Source organism: Apteryx rowi, unplaced genomic scaffold, assembly GCF_003343035.1.
Source record: "Apteryx rowi isolate R43461 unplaced genomic scaffold, aptRow1 scaffold_666, whole genome shotgun sequence".
Lineage (NCBI taxonomy): Eukaryota > Metazoa > Chordata > Aves > Apterygiformes > Apterygidae > Apteryx > Apteryx rowi.
The window spans coordinates 36,455-60,485 of NW_020450945.1; the positions used below are offsets into that span (position 1 = coordinate 36,455).

The following is a 24,031-nucleotide window of genomic DNA, read 5'->3' on the forward strand; positions in this document are numbered from 1 at the left end:
TAAAAGGGCATGCCATGCGCTGTCACTTTGTGGTTACCATTTACTTCCATGCTTCTTATGTCTATTGTTTAAACATTTCTTTTTAGACAGAATCTCATGAAATTCAGTAAGATTTTGGTCTGGGTCCACATGTGTAGCATTAAGATGTTATATGTTCCAAATCTCACAAGTCAAATTTCGTGTTCATCCACATTTCACTACATACATATAGATGAGCTATTATTCTGGAAGGTAGAGATCCCTTTCCAAATAAATAATTTTCTTATGTTGTTTATAGTCAAAGCTTTTTAGAAACCAAAGTTAAAATGTTTATCAGTAACATAAATGGCTCAAGACTTCAATTTTACCTCACAAATGAAAAATTTTAATCAATTTCTCAGGTTCATCAGGTAAAAATGATATTTTGTCTATCTTCATCTGCTCGGTGTGTTTAGATAAACTGAGACTATTGTAGGAACATGTAATTAAAATAATTATAAAGTATTTGTTTAGTTTTGTCCTCTTTTCCAGAATCTAGCCCATATTATTTTAATCCACACATGCATATGTACACACATGCAAACAACTTTGTAAGTTCCTAATTATAATCAGATAGTCTACATTTAACGATTTATCTGTATGTTAATAGTAAGTATTTAGGTTGAAAGAGAAATGCATTTTTTGGTAATAAATCCTTAGTACAACAGATTGAAAAATCAATCTAATTTCTCCTCATGAGCTGAAGAGGCAAGGGAAAAATAACTAAAGGAGCAATTGCCTTAAATTTCATAGTTGCTATAGTATTAAGGCAATCAAATGTGAAATATCAATACATCTGCACAGCATGAGTGACTTTATCCTGTTATTCTGATGAATAGTAGAAGTAGAAACTTTATAAAATGAAATGAGCACAGAACACAGATTATTTATTGTGCTACAATGATATTAAATATCATCAGGCAAGATGATATTTTACTCTGTGTCCAATTTTAATGAAACAACTCAAAGATGGAACCAAATCAATTCAGTGTAATTAATTTTGAAGTATAGATGTCTCAATTTCTAGAAACTAGAAGTCATTCATTCTTTATCTGTTACACGGAGAAAAATGTGCCAAACTTATATACACAGCTTTTTTGTATGAATTTCACTCCTCTGTGTAGCCCTTCTCTGTCACTCTACAGACTCCTCCTATTAGGTCAGAGGATTAGGAGTCCATACTTTTTTTGCATTCAATTACATACAAAATAGCAGAAGTGAGGGAAATCTGAATAAACATTCAAATGAAATCATCTAAAAGTTCTCTTACAGTGCCTGTCAGGTTATCTTTCTGACTGTTTTTCTTTCAGAAATGATGAGATTTCAGGATATATGGCAGTTTAGTTACTACATGACAATATAGCATCAAGCACTCAACTTAATTCTTGAGTACTGTGGTATGGCTCTGTCTTCTTTTGGAACCTTACAAACTTGTTTAATCACAAAACCAACAAATACTTAAATATCTATTATTCATTGGACCCCAAACTATATTACAGTATTAATGTTTGTTTTGAGCAATAGAATTGAATGTTGAGTTTGACTGTAACTGTGAGAAGAATGGACCTTCTCCCTGTCTCCCTGCGTGCATGCATGTAGAATATAAAATATCCAGCAAACTTCAATGGAGCATAGTATTATGACTTTGTATAGGGGGATTTTATAAAAACATGAATCCCAAGTGTGCAGTAATAAAATCCAACAGAGAAATACATTTATTTTAATGTATATTCCATAAAGAGCAGTTGATTAAAAGCTTCTTCCCAACCCTAAAGAAATAATAAGCTTGTGTAACTTGCTTCTTTGTCTAAAAGTATGTGAGATATAAGGTTTCAAATGATAAAATGTGCAATACAAACATTAATCTTAGGTACCTTTATACCATCAGTAAACTTACTCATTGACTATTAATATGATTACAGTTATTTTTCTTAGATTGGTTTCCTTATATTTTCACTGTTCAATACACAATACATCAGGACATTGGAGAGAGAATGACCCAGTTTCACAACGGTATTTAAAACAATAGATCTATTCTATTAGGTGCACTGTATGAAATATGAGTTGATCTATTTTCCATAGCAATAGTGTACCAGTGCACACTGGAAATTATTGTTCATTATTAATAGCATGGTTATAAATCAAAAGTTGCRTGATGTGTCTACTTCTTGTTTAGATGTTCTCCAGAAGTTGTCATAGTGGTGATTAATGCTCTATTACTCTTTACGGATTTGATATAAGATTACTCATATTTGATAGATGGATGAGTGGTGAACTTTATCCTAAAATGGATTTGAATATGTCCGGGTTCATACATCTATTTCTGAAGAAGTGCACATGGTGGCAAAAGTCCAAGGTTTTCTAATTGCACTTCAGCTATAGATGAAGAGTGTTCAAAATAGAGTGCCTGAAAACAGGCTGTTAATTCCCTRTTCCTATGTGAGGAGGTTCAAAACCCCTAAATATGAATTTTCAGAGGAAAGAAACRTATCTGCCATAATTTAGAAATAAAATTTATTTTAAAATTGTGAGATCATATTGTTTAATRCATAAAGGTGAATTTGTATTTAGAGGATGTAACATTATATAAAAATTTTTTATATAAAAAATTAACAATTTCCTTCAAAAATCTTGCTATTTTCTTTTCTTCTTGTTTCACCTCCCTAACAAAGATATCAAAAGTGAAGCTGTAAGATTTTGGCTTTTATTTTGGTTGGTTTGTTGATTGCTTGTTTGGTTGACAGACTATTTCTCACTGGGGTTTAAAACTTTAAGAAAATGCCTAAATATGCTAATGGATGCAATTACAAACATGTTACATATGTTGAGAAAAAGACATGTCAAATTTTAAAACAATATAAATTATGCAGCATTCTTTTCTAAAATAATACTGTAAAATTGCAGTACTATTTTCAATGCAGTAGTACACTTTTTTAACTGAAGTATGTTATTACAGTAAACAACAAAATTAAATTCTGAACTTATCTGATCAGTAAGATGTATAAAATTGGYGTGCTCCAGCATTTTTGCTTTTTTATTGCAGTAAAATTCCATCTATCTGTGTATCTATCTATCTATATGTTTGCTTCCTATTTGAATATTTTTAACAGTGACTTGATTTTGTATTCCTGCATAGTGGTTCCTTACGCTTCACTTGCATTAAATTCCTCTGATGTGATTTGTCAACAATGTGTAGCATTACTTTAGAGAGCTTTTAATGGGATAATAGACCTTTAACGTCTGCTCAGTATGTGTTTTAGCTATTTTTGGTTTTTGTTAGTACAATAAATATTTGTTCTGATGTTTTCAGATTGTTATAACAGGCTTTCTTTATACAATTATGTGATTATAAGTGAACTGCCAATAAACCATATTTTGTCAGTGGTTCAAGGCTTGTAGCTATATAAGATTTGACAGACATCACCTTAGTTGCGTGAAATATTTGCAATAATTTGAAGAAAATATCTGAGAAATTTGTCAACACTATTGATTTTTCTGTCAGATAGTCTATATGGGCTGGACGGAAGAACGGGAACAAGACTCCCTTCAGGATCGAATGTACACACCAAAGTTTCTAGCACTGAGGGGATCTTCTCTTTATAAATTTATAGCACCTCCAGTAAGTATATTTCTCATATTTAGCAGGAATAAGTGTCATTAAATACAATTATTTCATGTAATATTTACAAGGCTTTCACGCTGAGATATTGCTCATTCAGCTGACAGGATTGCAGCTTACAGCACTGAAAAGTTCCAGGGAATATGGTATAGAAGTGACAGAAAATAACTGTTCATCAGATGATTCTGCAGCTAACAAGCACTTCTTTGCCCCCACTTACCGGAGCACTTAGGAAAAATATAAGAGAGCTCTACTCATGCTAAAAGGGGGCTTTTCATTTCCCTTTGGCAGGGAGAAAAAGCCTGAAGCAAGATGGCTAGATTTATACTGAACCATCATTTGAAAGGCAAACTGCTGAGATTTTGGGAAATATCAAAGCTTTTTGCATGCTGTGGAAATGACAAGGCTTGCGGAGCAATATCTCTATCTTTAGATTTCATCCTGAATGTAGCTTTTTTGCTGCTTGGGAGCACCAGAAGGAAGGTAGGGAAGCAAATGGAATTGTTTAGGTTAAAATATAATAATTGGAATTTGACTGGAAACACAGGGCAAAATTATGTCTATTGTCTCATAGTCAGCAATGTATTTTACATTTTTATGATACATCTATACTGCAGTAAGTGTAGATATACTCTGGCTAACTTTTAAGACACTAGCTAAGGAGCCAGTAGCAGTCCAGTATTGGCAATAGGGAGACTAGTGTGGCTTCATTTACTCTGTTTATTGGGTGACTTTTCTGAACTGCTGTTAAACCCTATCTTGCCAGGTCCARACTGCAGCTGCTTACAGAGCTACCTTAAAAATACATGTCATGTAATATTTGCATATTTATATGCCCCCCAAAATTATCCTTTTTCAAAGACTGCAGTAGGGCTTTTAAAAGAACTTCTAAAATCATGCTTTCTGTATGGAAATTTTGCACATATAGTTATGTTTGCCATTCTGCAGGTATGCAGGTTCAGCTTTTCCAGGGATTATGAAAGATTAAGAACAAACTGTTTCAAGGCTGCAGTTTCAGAGCTTCTAGTTACGGCATATGTAAACTAATTTCATAAGAATAAAAATTCTCTTAATTATATTTGTGGTATAAGCTCCTTGGATTAAGTTGTTTTCTGAACAGAGATGTGCTGCCAACTTTTTCACCAGAAAATCGAATAAAAGTATTCCCCTGGTCTCGGGCAAATTATAGCACATTAGAGAGGCATGTGTTTAAACAGTGCATATTAGCTGCCTTCCCCCCCCCCTTTTTTTTTTCCTATTTGATTAATAATACTTCTTTGCATGCTCAGATACATAAGCAATTGCTTTGGAGCTAGGCCGGTGTTCAATACTTTTTACCATTACGATTTTTTCTTCATTTATAGTCTCAGCTTTCAATCCATTTTGCTTGTTCTTGTATCTTCTGAGACTGTGAATAATTCTCCTCTTTCCTTCTCACAGTTTCCTTAGAGTTATTTATAGATTGCTGTGATATCTCCTTGACTCTTCTGTGACTGAATAAATTCATTTATCCCTTTCTTTCCTGTTCAAGTCTTAACCTTTACCCTTTACCTTTACTTTTCCCCTGGACTGCAAGCCCAGTAGACACTAGTAAGTGTCCTACATATGAAACAGTATCTAGGACAGGACAGAGTTGGAGACTTTGGTTTTATATTTTCGTACCTTTGCAAGTAATGTAGTTAACTGGGCAGAGTGTGACACACAGCTGCAAGGAATAAAGAAGGAAAAGCTTGCCCTTTTGCAGTCTGGGCTCTGTCAGAGGAGTCCAAGGACCGCTTCCTCTGGGGATCTGAATCCCAGTCCCCACCAGAGTGGCTGGAGGCTCCCAGGAGAAGCCTAGAGCAGCCTGCATGCAAAGCCACTGAAGGATGCACAAGGGGACAGGCAGGACATCTCAGCACTGCCTGCATGCAGCAGTCTGGTCCCTGGTAGTTATTTCTCTAAAGCAGTGTTTGCTCTTTCTGTACACATTAAACAGGTCATAAAGGGTAGAAAGTTTTATGGATAGATTTTTTTAAATAACCTTCATTCTAAATAAAGAAAAATTACTTACTTTTCTTTTCTTTCTTTTTTTTTTTTTTTCCAAGGTCACAACCTGGGATTGGACACGAGCAGAGAAAACATTTTCAGTTTATGAGATAATGTGCAAAATTCTCAAGGTATGATGAGAAAATGTAAAATAATTTACCATGTTGTCAGGCTAGTAGAGAAGCCAGAGCATAACACTGCAACTAGAAACTTTATGTAGTATACRACCACCTTGCAGAAAGAGATCAGATTTGTTCCCTTTGAAGACAATGTCAGAAGTCCTGGTATCAGTAGATATAGGATCAAATTCTGTAAGGAATGTTTTCAAAAGGCATGGCAAAATTTGTAATAAACCAATTTTAACTGGGTTACCATTCTTGGACATGGGAAACTATTTTATTTCTCCAGAATGCATTATGTGTTTTATACTGAAAAAGAATTTTTAACTTTACTGCATTGGTGCGTTCAACTCGTGTAATATTTCTTTTTTTTCTAATTGAGCAGCTAAGAAAATAGGGATTGATTCCACTTACAAATACACAAGTGCAACTCAAACTGGCTGCAATGTAAGACTGCACTTAGAGCAGAGTCCTGAAAATATGTAATACCATTCTGAAAACTTTTGTCTTATTTCTCCAATTTCTTCAGTTTGCTTGAACCTTAATACATTGGAAGAAGTAATGAAATATGGTTACAGGTAAATCTGTGAGTAGCAAATTGAATAGAGCCATTATTACACATTATATTTCATTTTTCATTCAAATTTAATTCAGAATTAATATATATTGTCTTCTCTCTGTTTAAAAATAGTGAAAAACAGTTTTCCAGATGTGCAGTGTTTCTCAATCTAAAACTTGAGGGAAAGAAGAGAAAAAAAGAGGTGAAAAACTGTTTCTTTCCATTTATCTGAATAGCTTTCCTATGATTGGAAACGATTGGAAACGATGATTACTTTTTTAGGGCAAAATTATTTTAAAATAATTTGGCCTTTTCTGAAACTTCATCCAGGCAGAGATAAATTATTATCAAGAAGAAGGATGAAAAAATCATATTTTTAAAAAGTGGTTCCCTTAGGGAATACCTTACATATGGTACATTTCCTCATTTTTGTAGGTCAGGCAGGTACACTCTCCTTTCCTTTAGGAGGCAAAATACAGATGGACAGCTCAATAAAATTCGAAGCTTTTTACCTCAGAGACTTCAAATTTAGAATCTCTCTCCCCTTCTCCCCCAACCCCCCCCCCCCACACACACACACACTACTCTGCAAGCAATATGAGACAGAAGAGGAGCTCTTATACTGCTTTCTTTGACTGTGGGGTCTGGAGTCTTCGTTAAAGAGGAGCACATCCCAAATGCAACATGTCCCATCGCTGTAGTATGTCCATTAGCTACCAAGTGTGTGCAAACACTGACTCTTTCAGAGTGTAATGTAAGGAGAGTATTARCAGAGAAAGTTCTTTAGCCTATGAAGACATTACACTGGGGATGAAGTATGAAGACTTCTCTTAGAACGCAGTCTTAGAGAAATACGAAATATCTGACTTGCAATGGGCACTAGGAAATTAATACTAGGAAATTAAGCTTCTGGAGAGACTCAGCTTTTTGTTTAGGCTTTCTGACAGCATCATAAATCTCTCTGTTCATTTTAGCAGTGTGTGTTTCTAGACACATTTGTACATGCCCCATGGATATTATTGAAGMGGGTACAACTAAAAAGAAGTTACACTGTTACTTTGTGATCACCTTCAGACGGCGATGTGGTACCTCACATTCTGCTTTCATTATAAATTTGTTTCCCTAAAAGAATGAGTTGRAAGGCAAAAGGGTAGGCTAACAGAAAGGGTTTTAAAGAGATTATATCCTCAAAGATTGATCGACAGCATGATAGTTCAGGAAACCTAATGAAAAAATAGAGAAAAGAAACCTGGGCTTTTCTGCCAGAGACAGTTACCTCTCTTACACTGCCTGTTCCTCCACAGGAACAACTGAGTTCATGCCATTCTTTTCAGGAAAATTATGCTTTCAAATCAGATTATTCCATGTTTCTGCTTCAGAAGACACAATCATATGTCGTTGGGCAGAGAGAAATACAGGAAGACCATAAGGCCCATTTGCAGGAGAATATCATCAATCAGTGTCTCTTAAGTGGTTTCAGTTCCATATTCTGGCCTAAATTCAGATCATTCTGGCTACACATTTACTAGAAGCAAACATCACAGACCATTCCCGGACAGGGAACACAGTCATCTATGCTGTTACAAATTTTAGAGTGATTGCTGCCATGGTTACGGGGCTAAGTAGACCCCYTAGTGCTTTCCCAAACAATTCCTGGTGTAGCTTGAGCATTAGCATGGGTGTGGGAGTGTTCCTAATCAGCAGCTTGCATGTAAGCACCCTGTTTTGGAAGGAAGAAGAGTTTCATAGGGTGGTTTTGGCCTGTTTCTTGCCAGCTGGCTATAGAGCCAGCAAACTGTCCCATACATGCTTAATTTATTAGTACAAGTGCAGCTCCTGTGGCTAATACTCCCTTTAAGCAGATGAACTTGTAAGCAGCCTGTGCTAACCTTCATATGAACTTGCCCAGGAGTGAGAAGTTGTGTTTTAGAATTAATAAATCCATAGCATATTTCCTTTGTTATTGAACAGGCTGTTGAGCATTCTAAGAAGGAGAAAAGATATATTGTCTGCATGGAGTGCTGAGTCTTTTGGTCAGGACTGCTACAACRTTTCACAGTTCTTTAGAGCCAGGAGGGATGTGAGTCCAGTTAATTAGTCTTGGGTCATGTCTAATTGTGAAAATGAGTTAGCAAATATTATCAGGCCAGTTGCAGATTAGACTGTATCTGCATTACCTGGCTTGTTTAGACTGGAATAACATCTTTTTTTTTCTTTTTTCTTTTTTTTCCCCCCCATTTTTATACTGCTAAGCATCAGAAACCAGCATGCAACTTTCCCCAGAGCATGCTGACTTTTTTCCCTTGCTGTATGCTCGCAACTTCCAATAAATGTCCCTCATGCCACAAGGACAGGACTTACTACTAAGTCTGTCCCAAAGCATTTTTTGTCCTTGTTCCACTCCCTAAACCTGAGTTAAATTCTGATGAACTTCACCAGAGCAGTTTTGATTAGAGACACTTACTACCTCAAGGTTGTCTTTTTAAAAGGTGGCATGATTTTCTTCAGTTAGAGAGGTTTGAAGATTCTTCTCCATGACAGAAGTGCTACAGTGGAGAATATGAACTGCCAGATCCTACTGTTTACATATTAATATTTCAGTGCTTTAATATGAGAGAATACTTCCACTTCAGGTGACAGTAAAAATATTAAAGCACTAAATAAATATTAACATCTAGAGCCAGCAGAGAACTTCACTGATTTAATTGTCAGAAAGGGAATGTAGTCTGAACACGTTAAATAAAACTCAGAAATCATCTGCCGTATGGTGAATGTTTTCTTCATAATTCCCTATGTGTGCGGAGTGTGCTTTCTCCTTCAGCAGCCGTTTTAAAGCTTCTGACTCTTCTCATGAACCACAGGAAACTGAGATGCCATTTGCAATTGTTAAGGTTCTCCCCAGATTTAAGGCACCAAAAGCCAGGCTGTYCTGCACCTTAATCAGAACTGTCAGAGACTATTATGTGATTTACAACTAATTAAGTAGTACTTATAATAGTCCTAATAGTAAATTGCTATTTTGTTATTACTGTATTTTTATCTTCCTTTGTTTCATCAGAATATGAGGAAAAGATAAGGGGACTTGCCCTAAGTGCAAGACAAAAAGTCACTATTCTTAATTTGATTAGAACCGTCTAAATAATCACAAAGACTAGGAAAAATTGAAGCATAAAAGTAGATTTAAAGAGCTCTATTGTGACTTTGACATAAATTAGCTAATGAGTACTGATCCCCTAATTAATAAATTAAAAAAATTAAATATTTACAATTTTAGATAGTAAACAAAGTAAAAAACCTGACAATCACATTCATACACTACCAAAGCAACAGAGCATTATGACTTGCAACCTGATATGATTCCACTAAAGCACTTCACACACACTCGAAAATGCTTAGGAGGCATAAGTGGTTAATCCCTTTATGAACACGTTAATCCTGCAATTAGATTTTCAGCCAAAGTTTAGCCAGGTACAGTTCCTGGAAAAAGTCATAAACTTTTGAGTGTTTCAGTTCTAAACAGCTGAAGTAATTTTCAGTCCTTGGTTTGCCTTCTCTGCTAAACTTAAATGTATTTTATGTTTCTAGAGGAAAGAGGAGCAGTTTGGACCCTAACTAGAATTACGGTTGTCTTATAAGATAAAARTAACAGTAAAAGTCATAAATATTCTCCATGTCCACTGGCATTAAGACCATCGTTAAGTAGGTTTACGTTAGACAATGAAGGAAAATTTCTTAGGTAGCTGCTCCTACCTTGGATAGAGGTGTGGACTAGGTGACCACACCTCTGATYGGATTTTCCATATTATCTGTGATTCTGTATGTGGTGTCAGTTCATTCCTCTTCAACATGTGCCTAGTGATACAATTCTTAATTACATGGTGTGTTAGTTTGGATAAATTTAATGGGCTCAGAGTGTTAAAGGTGTTCATGTTCCTATTACTGTACAGCACTGAGTCTCTTTTGAAAGCAAAGAGACAGCATGATTAGTTACATGACAACTGCCACCATTTAAAGACTTGTAAACTTTTTATTTAAGATTCAGAAAAACAAGGAGAAGCACTATCTGAAACGTAAAGTACTAAGTAAGACTTTCACCTTAACTTCACTTTTTCTGTTTCCTTTAAACTGCAGAGAGGTTTTTATTAAAAAAAAAAAAAAGACACTCCCCCCTTTTTTTTGACAATTTTTACACAATATTAAGATGGTACAAACTGTCTCCTCTGGAGAAAAAAGAAAGTCAGCTGAGTTGGGCTGGGGCTGCCACTATTTGAGTTTGATCCTGCTTCCTGGAAGAAATAACAAGGTAAACACACAGAGGAAAAGAAAGCGAACAACAGATGCAGAAAATACTTTTAAATGACTCTTGTAACCTCTCTGCTAGTTAAAGGCAATACATCAGCCCCTTCCTTCTCCTTGTGGCAAAGTTGTACCGTCCTCCATCTAAGAAATTGCTTTTTGCTGCTTCTCTGGTTATGAGACCACAGTGGTGTTGCCACAACTTGAAAGGCAACACCAACTTTAACTTTATTTTTTAACATAAGACTAAAGGAATGATGAAAAAGAACAGGAATAAGGTGTGAAATGTGAATAATGAATGAGGATAGGCTGAAAAGAGAAGGGTAKGTCTTATGTCCCAGATGTTGTTCAAGATTTATCCAAAGCTTGAGAAGGATTAGACTTAGTCTAATCAGGGCATTTTCAGGATCAGGGTGATAAAAGTCAGGTGAAGTCCTAGTAGGTCTTGGGAGACAGAAGCCGTGGCAGACATGATGGTAAAACTATTTCTTTCAGTTCATGCAGCAGCAGCATCCATGCCGATTCCTGTCCTTCCCCCCTCTCCTCACCCCTCACTAATTCCAACCTGTTTCAGTTTCGAGCACCTTCCTCTTTTGCTTCTGCTCGCATTTAACCTGTTCCTACCCATGTACCTGCGCTTTTCCTGTCTTCCTCTCTCTCTCTCTCTCTCTACTTCTGGCCAAATATAAAGACCACCAACAAAGCAGATATGTGGAGTAAACTATTATTTCAGTATTTATCCACTAATATATTCAGATATATCAATTTTGGTAGATTTTATGTAACATATTTATCGATTTTTCTCTTTTGGTCACAATCTTTAATTATTTGAGTTGTTTCAGAAAACATTTTCTATTGAGATTAATACAATCTTTCATTAAAGTTTTCTGGCTTTTCAAACAATTAAATTTAGCATAAGATGTTGGACTCCTATTGCCTAAAGAATTTTGGAATATAGTCTTTCATACAACAAGGATAATACTGTATTTTTTCACAGGATCCTTGTCCCATTCATCATGTGAAATAAATTGTTTCTGTCTCAGGAACAGCTATTCAACATTTTCTTTGGTGTATTCAGTTCAGGGTGTAACTCTGCTGATTACTTTTACACAACAGCCAGAGTCAACTTTGAAAACAAAATTATTAATTTCCTAATGAATTCTTGTTTTSTATTTTTATCACAGGATCTTCTTTTCCCTAGGCATTTTTGAATTTTCTTCAGAGCCCTATTAGCAAGTAAATATAAAATACCCTCTTTTACACATTTGCTGAGACATACAGATATCCAACAGAAATGTGTCCTCTGCACTACCCTCATTTATTCTCTGCCTACCATAATGTATTCATAAGGTATCTGAATAAGGCAGGAATTCTGCTGGAAAAATAATATGTAGTCATGTAAGCAGTGATTTTATTATAATGAATAACCAGTTTGGTTGGTAATTTTACAGCCTTGTATTTCATCAGATTTAATGCTTATCCTTCCAACATTTGAGTCCCTTACAAGGAAGGCATGGTGGGTGCAGGTTTCTTACCTTTAAAATAAGTGCATCTAAAATTGAAGAAACCCCCAAAAGATTTTCATCATCTGAGAATTTTAACAGCTTAATATTATCACAAATTATTTTGCATTTAAGCAAAGCATTTAAGTTGGAAGCCCTGTTCTCTGCTCTTTGTGCTCCTGATAGTAATTTCTTTTGTTACAGTCTTGGAAGCAAAGGAGTACTGAACCATGGCCATAGGTATTAGAATCGATGTCAGTGGTGAACTTGGTAACTACGGAGCAAAATCTGCCCATCTTTTTCCAATGCTCCCACTACTCTCCCTCTACTCCCCATTCCTGGCCTGCCTCTTCCTTTGTTACTGTGCCTATTTTGCTGATTGCCATTTACCCCTGCCTTCTTGCATATCTTTAATCTGTTTCTGCCTGTGTTTCCCTTCTTCACACTTCTCACCCTGCTTGGTTCTGCCTTTACACCTGCCTGTATTTTGCCCTAATACATCATGCTGTATTCTGGCTTTCTCTGGTCCCGTCTGTTTCTGTAAGAGATGTTTCCTCCTACCTTGCTGCTTTTCTCTTTTTCCACATAATTTCTCTATCCAGTTCTGTCCTTGAGTCACGTGCTTCTTCTCTCCTCTTCAAGAGGTACAGAGATACAGAAGGTACAAGTTTTCCTGTACTCATTTCCCATGGCTAGTAACATAGCACCCCTAGCAGCTGGGAAAAGTAGGCAAGTTCTTCTCTTCCCTTACACCACGGGGATGGAAAAATCCTCCGTCACTTCATAAGCTGGAACATGTTCAGAATGAAATCTTCAAAAAGGTAACAGCCAGATTTTACCAAGGGTGTTTGAACTTTTCAATAGATCCTAACTTGGATTTTTAAGAGGGCAGCAAAAGGTTTGTCCCATCCCTAAAGTAGTCGCTGTCAAATGTCAGGCCTGATCACCAAGGAATGGAGGCTCTGGAGTGTCCAAGAAAAGCAGTTTCTGGGGGTGGCTTTCTTTTTGTGCATATTTAACATGGACAAACCCATTTCATTCCTTTTCCTAATTTCTTTCACAGAACTGTTTGAGCTGTTTTAACTGTAAATATTAAATAAGATATCCTCAGGCAGACAATTAACATGGAAATAAAGTTGTAAACAAGGGCTCAAAATGAAAAGATAAGAACACTTTTTAGCATTGCTATCTGAGCTATATATTATAGTAATATTTACTCTGCTGGGATCTGTTCTTGAACTTCATTTCCAGTCAGCGATGACTCAGAGTTTAAAGAGGTACAAAACCTTAATACCTCTCCAAAGAGGTGGTCAGCACTTTTTTAAATCTCTGTCTGTAATTATATTATTCTCTTATTTTTCTTTAGCAGAAAATAACCACTAATGCTTCTTTAGAAAGTATTAAAATATTTTTTTCCCAAAAGATAATGATTCTGCTTTATGACAACTTTGCAAAATTGTTCTCATATGACATAAAAGTAAAAACATTTCTAGGTGGAGAACATTAAGAAATACACAGGTACAATTATGGCTTAGAAGAAACCTGTGTTCAGATTCCTGGTCTGATTCAAATGCAAGTCTTTTAGTCTATCATCTTTTAATCTGGCAGAATAGGAAATTAATTTTATGTTCTAGCTCACTGCTGTAACTAACAGGTTATAGGGAATGAACATCTCTGTTTCTATCAAGCAATAGGACAGATCTTTCTAATGGAATTTAATTGAAATGAAAGTCTATCCTCTGTTCATTTAATTTTCCTATGAGAAAACTTACTTTGATAAAAGTTGACCATTAAAAAATATGCTGTTCAGTTTTAGTTTAGGTGACATTCTGTGCATATTTAAATACACATATATGCAACTTCAAAATTTTTCTTATATTTTAACTTTAAAATACAGGACTGCCTAGAATGATAACATGAGGTATGTTTGTATATGCTTGCACAGAAATGATATAAGGTATTTTTGTCTTTGTTATTTGATTAATGAGTTTTGTTTTTGTTTTTGTTTTTGTTTTGCTCTGGAGTGAATCTGTTCCTTGCTGCCTATAAATGCTATTAGAACCATCTTCATAGCAACTAATTGGGATGCCAGAAAGGTGTTCCTGAAGTACCAGATAAAGAAATAGATCATTAGAATCCCTTAGAAAGAAGGATTTTCTGTTTATGTAGATACACCTAGTAAGTGAAAGAGAACAGGCACAAATGATAAAATAATCAGGACACTGATGCCTGTAAGTGTAAAAGCATCATCTGATTAGCTTTTATAGTCACTATACCTTGGAATTATTGCACTCTTGAATTGATGGGAGGGTGCTTTTTATCTTCAGAGAATATAGGTACTAGGTCTGAATCTTGGTTACAGTAGGGCACTTTTAGGTTTCWTTTTTTCAGAACTGTCTAAGCTAGTCAACAAAGGAAACAGGTTTTGTTTAGTCCTTCTGTCTATATATTATTAACAATTATTATAATTAATTTAACAGACATGAATGTTTACTTCCTTTTAAAAGCTGAAATAAAATCATCTTAACTGTCAAGGTCTATTTAGTCTGTGCATGTATATAACTCCTGACTGGGGTGATTTTGAACCTCTGATGTGGATCATTGCTCATGTCAAAACCTGCTCACCAGTGTCATTAATATTTACAGTTCCATCCTCAAATTGCTCTTTATATTTCATATAACATTGCAGGTAAAACAGTCTTTGAGACAGTTCTTGAGCACCTCCTCCTGGATAAAAGTCATGCTATGAGCATGGAAGCAGTTAGACCTAGTTTTGTTTTCTTGTGCACAGATCATAATACAAAGAACTCAGCTGTCATTGCCTGTAGTAAAAATTGAGAGCTTCTTGCATCTTATAGGATTTCACTGACTAATAGCCTAAATATGAGTATTTATTGGACTCATTACACATGAAATGAAAAGGCATAACTAATCAAAAAGGAGCAGCGTAGCTTTTGGAGAGGACAGCTTTTCAAAAGAGAAAAGATTCCTTCTGCAGAAGAGAAGATGATGTCACTGCTCAACGATAAAGAAGCCTTCTGCCTTAATTTGAACGGACCTGGCTAATGAGCCATGCTTGGTTCCCTTAGACAAATTTATTACTCTCACTTAACATGGACATCATTATTAATTAGGCAAGCAGGAGTCATACCATTCTGTCAGCAGAGATGCTGGATTACCCTGAAGCTGGGCATAAGCCAAAGACCTTCCTCACAGTCAATCCTTCTGCAAGATGACTTCCTTTCCAGTAGGCAATTAGGATACTGCTGCAACTTTTGTGACTATTCCTACTTCAGAGAATCTGTAGTAATTCACATTAGGAACATCAAGGACAATGGTGCAGCTGATCATTAGCACTATGAAAGAGTTCTTAAAAAATCAACATGAAATCAGCTAATGTCCATCATTGACTAGTGAGTGATTATAAAAGTACAGCATCATAGCAGATTCTTAAATGGGTGGAATAACATTTTATATTTTAGCTGAAAAGAACAATCTTAGAAAGTTAATTAATGAGGATTCCTGCTTAATCCAGACCTGGTTTTGGGACTCCTGACAAGTTTATCTTAAATTTGCAGAGACTTTTGAACAATTCTCAGAACAATTCTGTTTTCATCCTCTAGGAATAATGAAATACTTAGTAAAATCTAGTACAATTATTGCTTGCAATGCCAGTAATAAAATACACGTTTTATTTAATCAATTCAAAAGACTATTCTGAGATTTTTGCACTTTTCAAAGACATTTTAATAAAGATCAATACCAGTATACCTTTTAACACTTTCATTTTTCACAGTCTACTCAAAAARTCATCCCTTTGCTGTATCCACCATATGCTTCACGATAGGCAAAAAGCCTGAAAGAACAGGAGAAGCTAACTGCATGATTTAAAAGCTGTCAAAGCTTAACTGTGCCCAAYCAAGTAAAGAGATGTATTCTGGAACCAAGCATTGCAGTAAACTGCCTCCTATTTAAAAACAGGGGCCGTGAGTTCAATTGCTTTTAGTGACAGCTGTTCCTGTGATCCCACATAGTGCCATAGTGATTTTTTCAAATAAGGTTTAACAGAGGTTCATGCATGATTGCATTAGTAATAATAAATTGTTCTGTTGACTCTTGTCAAGAACAGGTGAAGATGAGTTCAAAATATTTTTAGTTTCATCTTACATTATAGCTATGAAAAACTAAATCCTTCTCTGGGAAGGATATTCACCTTATACATTAGTTTTGTCAAACTCTTAGCTGAATAGGTCCATGCAATTATCCAGATATAGCCCTGGGAGCATAATGAACTTAAGACCACACTTAAGACCTGTTAGACAAGTGTGGTTATACTACACAAAGTAGCTGTTCTACCTCAAAGAAGTGAGGGGTGGCCAGTGTCTCTTTGCAGCCAGTTCCTACCAGTAGGGAACTATTGTCAGGTGCTAGATGATATGTTTTATGTTGTTACACATATTCACAAGATTAAACATTTGTCACAGTGCTGCTGCTCTGTGCACTTTGAGGCTGAATGTGCTGTAGAGCATAGCTGTCATTAACAACAACCTAGACATTATGACCTCTTTTTTGAGCACTGCATAGAGCTGGTCAAAACATGATGTGAGCAGAATGACATTTTAGTKTTAGCAGAGGCCTGAGTGAGAAAAAAAGGACAAAAGTATTCGTCATAGGAGTTATGCTGTTATTTGGCTTCATTCAATTAATTCACCTACATAGCCCTCCGAACACTTGKAAAAACATATATTTGGGGAAAATATTTATTTTTGAAATGTTATYTTTAACGTCTAAAAGCCTGTGTTCATTTTAATTTTTCCATTCATGAATTACTGCTATTGAGGTGCTAAGCTTAGGACTTGATGAAACATAGGTTAGGGCCAAGACAGGTGATTTTTACATCTGAGCAACTCAGTTTTGTCGTGGTGATTGCACAGAGAAGGTGTGTTGCCTCCATAGCTGATTTTTCTAGAAGCTGTAGAGCAAATTTGAACCAGGACCATTCATGCATTTGTGCTGTCCTGGCTTTCTTGAGCAGGTCTGTCGTATGTCTACTGAATGAAAAGGAAGGAGGAATATAGTGCACATTCTACCATTGCCTACTTACTTGGACAAGAACAATAGTTTCATGGAGAACAGTGTAGATTTATTGGCTCTTTGTGTTCATAGTCTCCTTTCAGGGCAAAGTCTCCTGGACAGGGCAAGAAAGAAAAACTCTCAGCCAGCTATAGGTTCCTGGTTCTCTGCCCCAGAGCTGGCTAGAACAGTGTAAGGTGCTTCTCCAGCTTGCATCAGCTAGTTATGGTCCACCGGGTGCCCATACAGTTTGCCTATAACCAGAAGGCAATCTTGTCCAGCAAGTCTCCTGCACTGATCTCAGCTGTGCCCTCTGCAACAGGGTAGCATTGTAAAAGTTGCACCCGAGCTACATATACCCAAATTTCCAGATGTATTTGCAAGGACAGCTGGTGAGTCTGTGGTTTGTGACAGCTGCTTTGCTATAATAGGGACAAAATTAATTAAAATTGTTCCTGCAAGTATATTTTCACAAGGATGAATTATATGCCAGAATTTTTGCATAAAGTGTCCTCTATTTTTCAGAAAAAATCATTGAAAAACATTTTAGTGATGGATTTCCTGGTTAGCTAGGTTATTCTTTGATTTACTGTCAATAAAATGCTAGCAATCATTAAATGTTATTTATTTCTGCAATCTGATATCCATTGTATATTGTTATGTTGAAAGTAAAACCAAAAGTAACATTTTTTTTCCCGGTTTCAAAGCCAGCAACGTGACCACTGGCAACCACCATAGTCTCCACTGGCAGTATGCAACAATGGACTAATTTTGCATTGGATTTTGTAAGACATCACAAACATGGCCTTGTTTTGCCTGGCCTCTATAGGGAAAATAAGAGAGATGGACTTTTTATACTGCTTAAATAAATCTCTTGCTTCCTTTGGAGGCCTTCCACATGAGTAGGCGGGTACAATAGGTTAGAGAAGTTGATCTTTTTTCATGTCCTTCTCAGGTGAACAGAAAGATGACACCCTTTATAAAATTTATCTAATTTAAAAGTTTATAATAATGTGTTGAGAATTGATTTATTAAAATATTTAAAATTATGCCAGTGTTCTGTAAATCAAGATACACTGTGTTGTTCTGTACTGTTCTGAACAAAAATGTCTTAAGATTCCTTGAGATGTCAATGTTTAGGCCGAAACTATAATTTTCAGTTCCTGAGCTCTCAGTAGCTACTACAGCATTATAATATTTAAAATACCATTTAAAAATGCTATGTTTGAGGCATAGACATTTGCAATGAGAAATATTAATTGATGTATGCCAGATTATATAACTTCAGGTTTTCATCAGGACAGTGATCTACTGGACCGACGGAAACATTGCTTTGGTGTCCAGTCTGAAACTGGAGAAGATCTCTACTTTTCTGTGGAACTAGAGTCTGACCTAACACTATGGGAAAAAGCCTTCCAAACAGCAACTTTTTTAGAAGTTGAAAGGATACAGGTGAGAACACTGCCTTAATGATTATCTGTTAGTTCATTAACAAATTATAGTTATCCAAGATAATGAGGCAACTTAAGAAATTCTCTGACCTACTGGAGTTCTCAAATTACTATTATCGTAGGTATGTAATAATGTTAAAAAAAAAAAAAAAAACTTTTTACTTTTCCCAAGGAGCTTGCAATCTAAGGTTTGGAAGGCATGACTCAGTTGTTATGAGTAGGTGATGCTTAATTGTTAACTAAAGTTCATGGACAGAAGATGAAAAACAATCTTCATAGATCAGGGACAAAACAGTTCTTTAAGTATCATTCTTACGTACTGTCATACACACTATTTATATGTTACTGAGTGACATAAAAGAACCTTTCAGGAATTAAATTGTCCTTGCAATAARCAGGCCTGAGAGTACATTGAGTGAGAGTACTCACTGATGCAAGTGACAACAAAACTAAACCTCAGATATGTTATTCTTTTCACAAATTTCTTGTTCCTTGTATATCTCCCCAATTGTCAGATGACCCAGCAGAGATGGATGACATTCAGGTACAGTTTACTATTGGAATTTTATAGCAAAATTTCATATCAGAGTGGTTTTATTTAAAGATAACTCTGTTTTTTTCATGTGACCCAAAATTATGTTTTTTGACTTAAAATAGAGGAAAAACATTATAATTCACCTAATCCTTGTTGTTATTTTGATGTTCTGATCATGAAAATACATGTGGTTGGAAGAGGCTTCATTGGTATTGCCATGAGTTATCCTGTATACTGACCTAAAAAAGTCATATTAGCATATTACCCTGTGCAAATATTGGTTAGTGCTCACTTTCTATGCACTCATTTTCTGYATCCTCCTGTGAACACAGGCTCTGACAGTTAGTTATTTAGACAAACTGTTAGYTATACATTAGCCCTCTCCTGACCTATAAAGCAGCACTGCAGATGGAATTAGTATATACAGCTGATACAGCTGATAGTCTATTTTGGAAAAAGCTGCACTGCCGACAATTTTAATATGTATTAGCATTATTGGAGGAGGAGCCTAAGAAAGTACATTTTTTATCTTTAACTTGATGTGCTCTGCTACCTTTTTAGGAGCTTTTCTTACCTTTTGAACTTTTATTGTCCTGCTGAAAAATGCAAGTGTAGTTTTTCTGTATAAAAATTGCAACAAGATATATTCTTGCTACTAAGTATTTGAGATGCTTTGTCTTTCTTAGGTAACTGACAGTAGCATTGTTTATRAAGTACTACTGTGCCATCAGTAAAAGAATATGTTGCATTTTTCTCAAATAACTTTTAGTCCAGAAGCCACTTCATATTTGTTCTTCTCTCATGCAGATTCCTGCTGTAGCATTCCTAGTTTAACTTCTCTTGGGTTTTAGAATGGTAGCTATTCAACATTTTTCCCTTGGCTCCCAAAAAGACTTTTTCTAATAATCTTAACCTCAGATTTTTCCTTTTGCACCTTTCTTTTCAGTCTGTTGACTTTTAGATGAGCAATTATGAGCTCAGCATATTCATTTTCTGAGTGAGTTTGATTACAGCAAATTTGAGAAAGTGGATGAATAGCCATCTCTTGATGGCTTATTACTGTGAAACACACAACTATAATTTCATCTTTGTTTTTTAGGTTTTGCCTCTATTCTTGCCTCTTGTTCTATGTCCCAGTTTGGAAAAACAACAGAATATTAATTTTTAAAATAACTGAGCTTGGCTTCCCATGTTTTTCTTTCAACAATCTGATATTGTGCTTTCATCCACCAGTTTCTTGCAGATTCATATAAAATCTGGAATAGGTATTAGGTTTGAATAGTGGTATAATTTGTCTCCCAAAAGTTCTTTTAAGAACATGATCTCATTGTTCTGTGAGAAAAAAAGACCGCAGGTTCAGGTCAAGGTATCACTGTAAATTTTTAATAAAATTTTGTTTTATGCAATCATGTTCATAGAAAATGTGCAGTAATTACATACACTTTTAACTCTGAATGAAAATCCAGGTGTATGCAGGTTTGTCTTACTATGAAATCAGATAATTTTGAAAATAACTGTAATTTAAAACTACAATTAAAATTATTCAAATGTAGTGTGTACTATGCCATAATCATACAAATAGTAACAGTGTTTCTCAACCTGTATAAATTGGCATAGCTAAGCAGAGGTTAACTGGGGCCCTATTCTGATGTATTTCTAAATAATATATTACAAATCCAAATATTGAAAAAGATGTCTCACTATAAACACATAAGAAATTCTATTTAAGCCTAAATTCATAGCTTCTTTCAGAGGCATATCTACAACAAAAATTAATGGCATAGTTTTATTTAGGAAAGAAATATATTAGAGGGGGAGAAAGACAGTAAAGGTCTTAATAGTTTGACAATAGCATATGAAACAATTTGTGATATTGTAGGGGTGCCATTATAGTATGTTATGGTTACTCTTTAATTAATTTTCTTTAGAGTAGTAAGACACTCTAATCCATTATTATAATTAGATACTGAAAGAAAAACAAAAATAAAATCTCACCTCAAATGGAGGTCCTTTTTCCTTACTATCTCACAGCATCTTTCTGTGATGTTCTCTTGATGCTCCTACTACTTTATCCTAAAATTTTCACCCCTTTCATCATAGATTTTTTTTCTCTATCCTTGTTTGTATAGTAGTTGCTTGATCCCTAATATRAGAAATACCATGTAAGCTGCTTTGTGGTACAGTTTAAAGCTTGTTTCCACTGAATTTGAATCTGAGTTTGAAAGTCTGAATTCAATCTTGGACCTAGCTTACAGTAGGCTTACAATGTATCATTCTTTCCATAATTTAAACTATGTGTATTGAGGGAGTAGAGTCTAAGGAACATAATACTTAGGGTTGTCTTCTTCAGCACCTGACCTGCTGAATTATTCATAAACCCAATTTAATATTCTATATGGTGTGAGAAAACAAGAATTAAGAGCTGAAAACTCTTCTACCTTCTTTTTTTTTGGGGGGGGGAATGCTTCAGTTTTGATGAGCTGTTTTTGATAAGGTGTTTATGAACTCTATCTGAGAAATCAGTAGTCAAAGCCAATCATATTTTTTTAACAGTCACTTTTAAGGCTTAAAATGTGTACTAAATGTACAGGAACTTTTAAACTGTCAAGTCTCCCAGGAAGGATTTCTTCATTTTTGTTTCCTCCAAATGTCTGACAAAAGACAGAGAAAGTAAAGATGAGAAAATTTTGAACAGCATTAACAAGTGTCTTAAAGCTCACATTCCAACTCTGACCTGTGACCTGAATCATATGCTACAACATGCAAATAAAAAGGACATTCTTCCTGAAAGACACTAAAATCTCACTGTCCAGAGATCCTTTTGTTGCTCTTAGGTTTTTGCTTATATAAATTGTTTTGCATATCTTTGAAATACATATCCTGAAGTCAGAGACTGATCTTACATGTAAGTAAAAAACCAGCTATTCAGTTGATGATCTGCACGTTGCAATGCAGTTTTTGCTACCGATACCCACATTGTGCACTGCCTCGCAGAAAGACTACCTTCAGTCTGAGAGGCAGGTAACTTTTTCAGTGCAGCATTGAACCCAGGCTGATATGTCCTGCTTCTCATAAATCTCAATTTCTCAGTGAGGCTAATTAGCCCAGGCATGGTGCTGTGCTTAAGCAATGCCATCCTAGAGCTAGGTCTGCCAGCTCGGTGTGGTGCTGCAGTGTGCACTGTAGATCAGACCTCGGGTGTTGAGGTGGAAGGTCAGCTGAGTTAGACAGCAGTACATATTTTACATCCGAGTGAGATATTGTCTCCTCGCCAAATTTCAGTTCTCGATAAAGACTGCATGTCTGTTCTATATATATTGGAGGAATGGAAATAACTGTACCATACCATAAATAAAAAGTTGTTTTATGCACCTTTATTCCAAGTTAACAAGATAATTGTACAAAACTGTACATTTTTGTTTCGCATGCAGAACTTCAGCATTTCAGTATATGAGAATTCATTAAGTGGGAAATATATTACTTTCTATTGATGAAACCTCTTTTCTTTTACTAATGAGATGTTGCCAAAGGCAAAATCATCTCTCTTTCTAACAACACTCATTCAGGATCAAAGTTTACATTTTCATTGCAGTTTTGTGGTGTAACTGCTCCAAAAAGAGCCACTCTTATTTGCTGATATAAACACGAATAAAGTATCACTCTGACACCACAGAATTTCATGGATTTTGTAACTAAAGTTACACTTTTTCATGCATTAATAATTATAATGACTGAGTGCAGGTCTGTGCTGTATGAATTCACATTTTAGACATGTAGTGAAGTACATTAAGTTCTTTCAGTGTTGGAAGTTACCAGAATAGACCCRTCATTGCTTTTCACCTCAACAGCAGCAGCAAGAAACCTTTTCTTTAGGGAAGGACAGTTACAGCTTGTAAACACCTTTGGTGGATCACACAATAACATATGATTTACTGTTACTCAACAACAGTGCAAAAATCATCTTGTAAGTCATAGGTAGGCCATGGATTGCTTCTACTTCTGAATCATAGATTGTCATACCTTGTCTATATACTGGTTTAAACGTTGCCCCTGTGCCTCACTGACAGCTAATATTGAGTCTTCTTCAGAAAGATAGACATCACTATATTTGAAACCTGTATTATAGAGCTCCAGGGTGTGCATACCAAATTTATCCAACACCTGTTTGGATGCAGTTGAGACCTGATTTGATCTATGAAAGCAATTCACACAAATATTTCAGTTCCGGGAAAGAAATCTATATTCAAAGATGAGAAAGTCAATTTAAAACAACAAAAGAATCCATATAGCCATGAACTTTTCTTTCTCCTTCAGTGTGAGCATCGGTATGTCTAGTTCCTCTTGGAGGAGCTGTAAATGAGCCTTTCAGCTTCTTATGTTCTGGGGAGGACCATTTAGGTGCACATCCAAAGAATATATAAAGGCATCTGATTTACCATTAATATTTTCCTTGATAGTCAAAATGGCATAAATAATGACACGTGTCTTTGTAACACTGATAATTTAGTAACTTCTATTGTGTCCATATTAATAATTTATGTTTCAGTTCTTTGACACATTATAGATCTCACAAGTCTTTTTTTTCTCATTTGGTACCTTTAGTGGCTACAGAGAAATTTGAAGAATATAATTATATCTCATTTAGTGTGAAGGGCAAAATTTCTATAAAATAAGAATGGCCTTTTTAAGGCACTTACTACATCAGATTTGAAAATAATTTAACACTTTGACAGGTTTTGTGGTGAAAAATTCAAGTTTATTGCTTTGAACCTGAAGTCAGCCCTCAGGCACAGCAATAATTTTGATCCTGAAAATGTCACTAATAGATGTC

General features: G+C 35.5%; 1 protein-coding gene across 1 annotated transcript in view; it reads left to right on the plus strand.

The window, feature by feature from the left end:
- Positions 1-454: 454 nt before the first annotated feature.
- LOC112975390 (gamma-1-syntrophin-like) overlaps positions 455-24,031 on the plus strand; it is a gene marked incomplete at its 5' end in the record, with an annotated part of 48,109 nt that continues 24,532 nt past the window's right edge. The window contains 4 exons of the mRNA XM_026085370.1: positions 455-496; positions 3,521-3,637; positions 5,725-5,796; positions 18,514-18,666. Of these exons, the coding sequence (XP_025941155.1) occupies positions 455-496; positions 3,521-3,637; positions 5,725-5,796; positions 18,514-18,666 (384 nt within the window). The remainder of the gene's footprint in view (positions 497-3,520; positions 3,638-5,724; positions 5,797-18,513; positions 18,667-24,031) is intronic.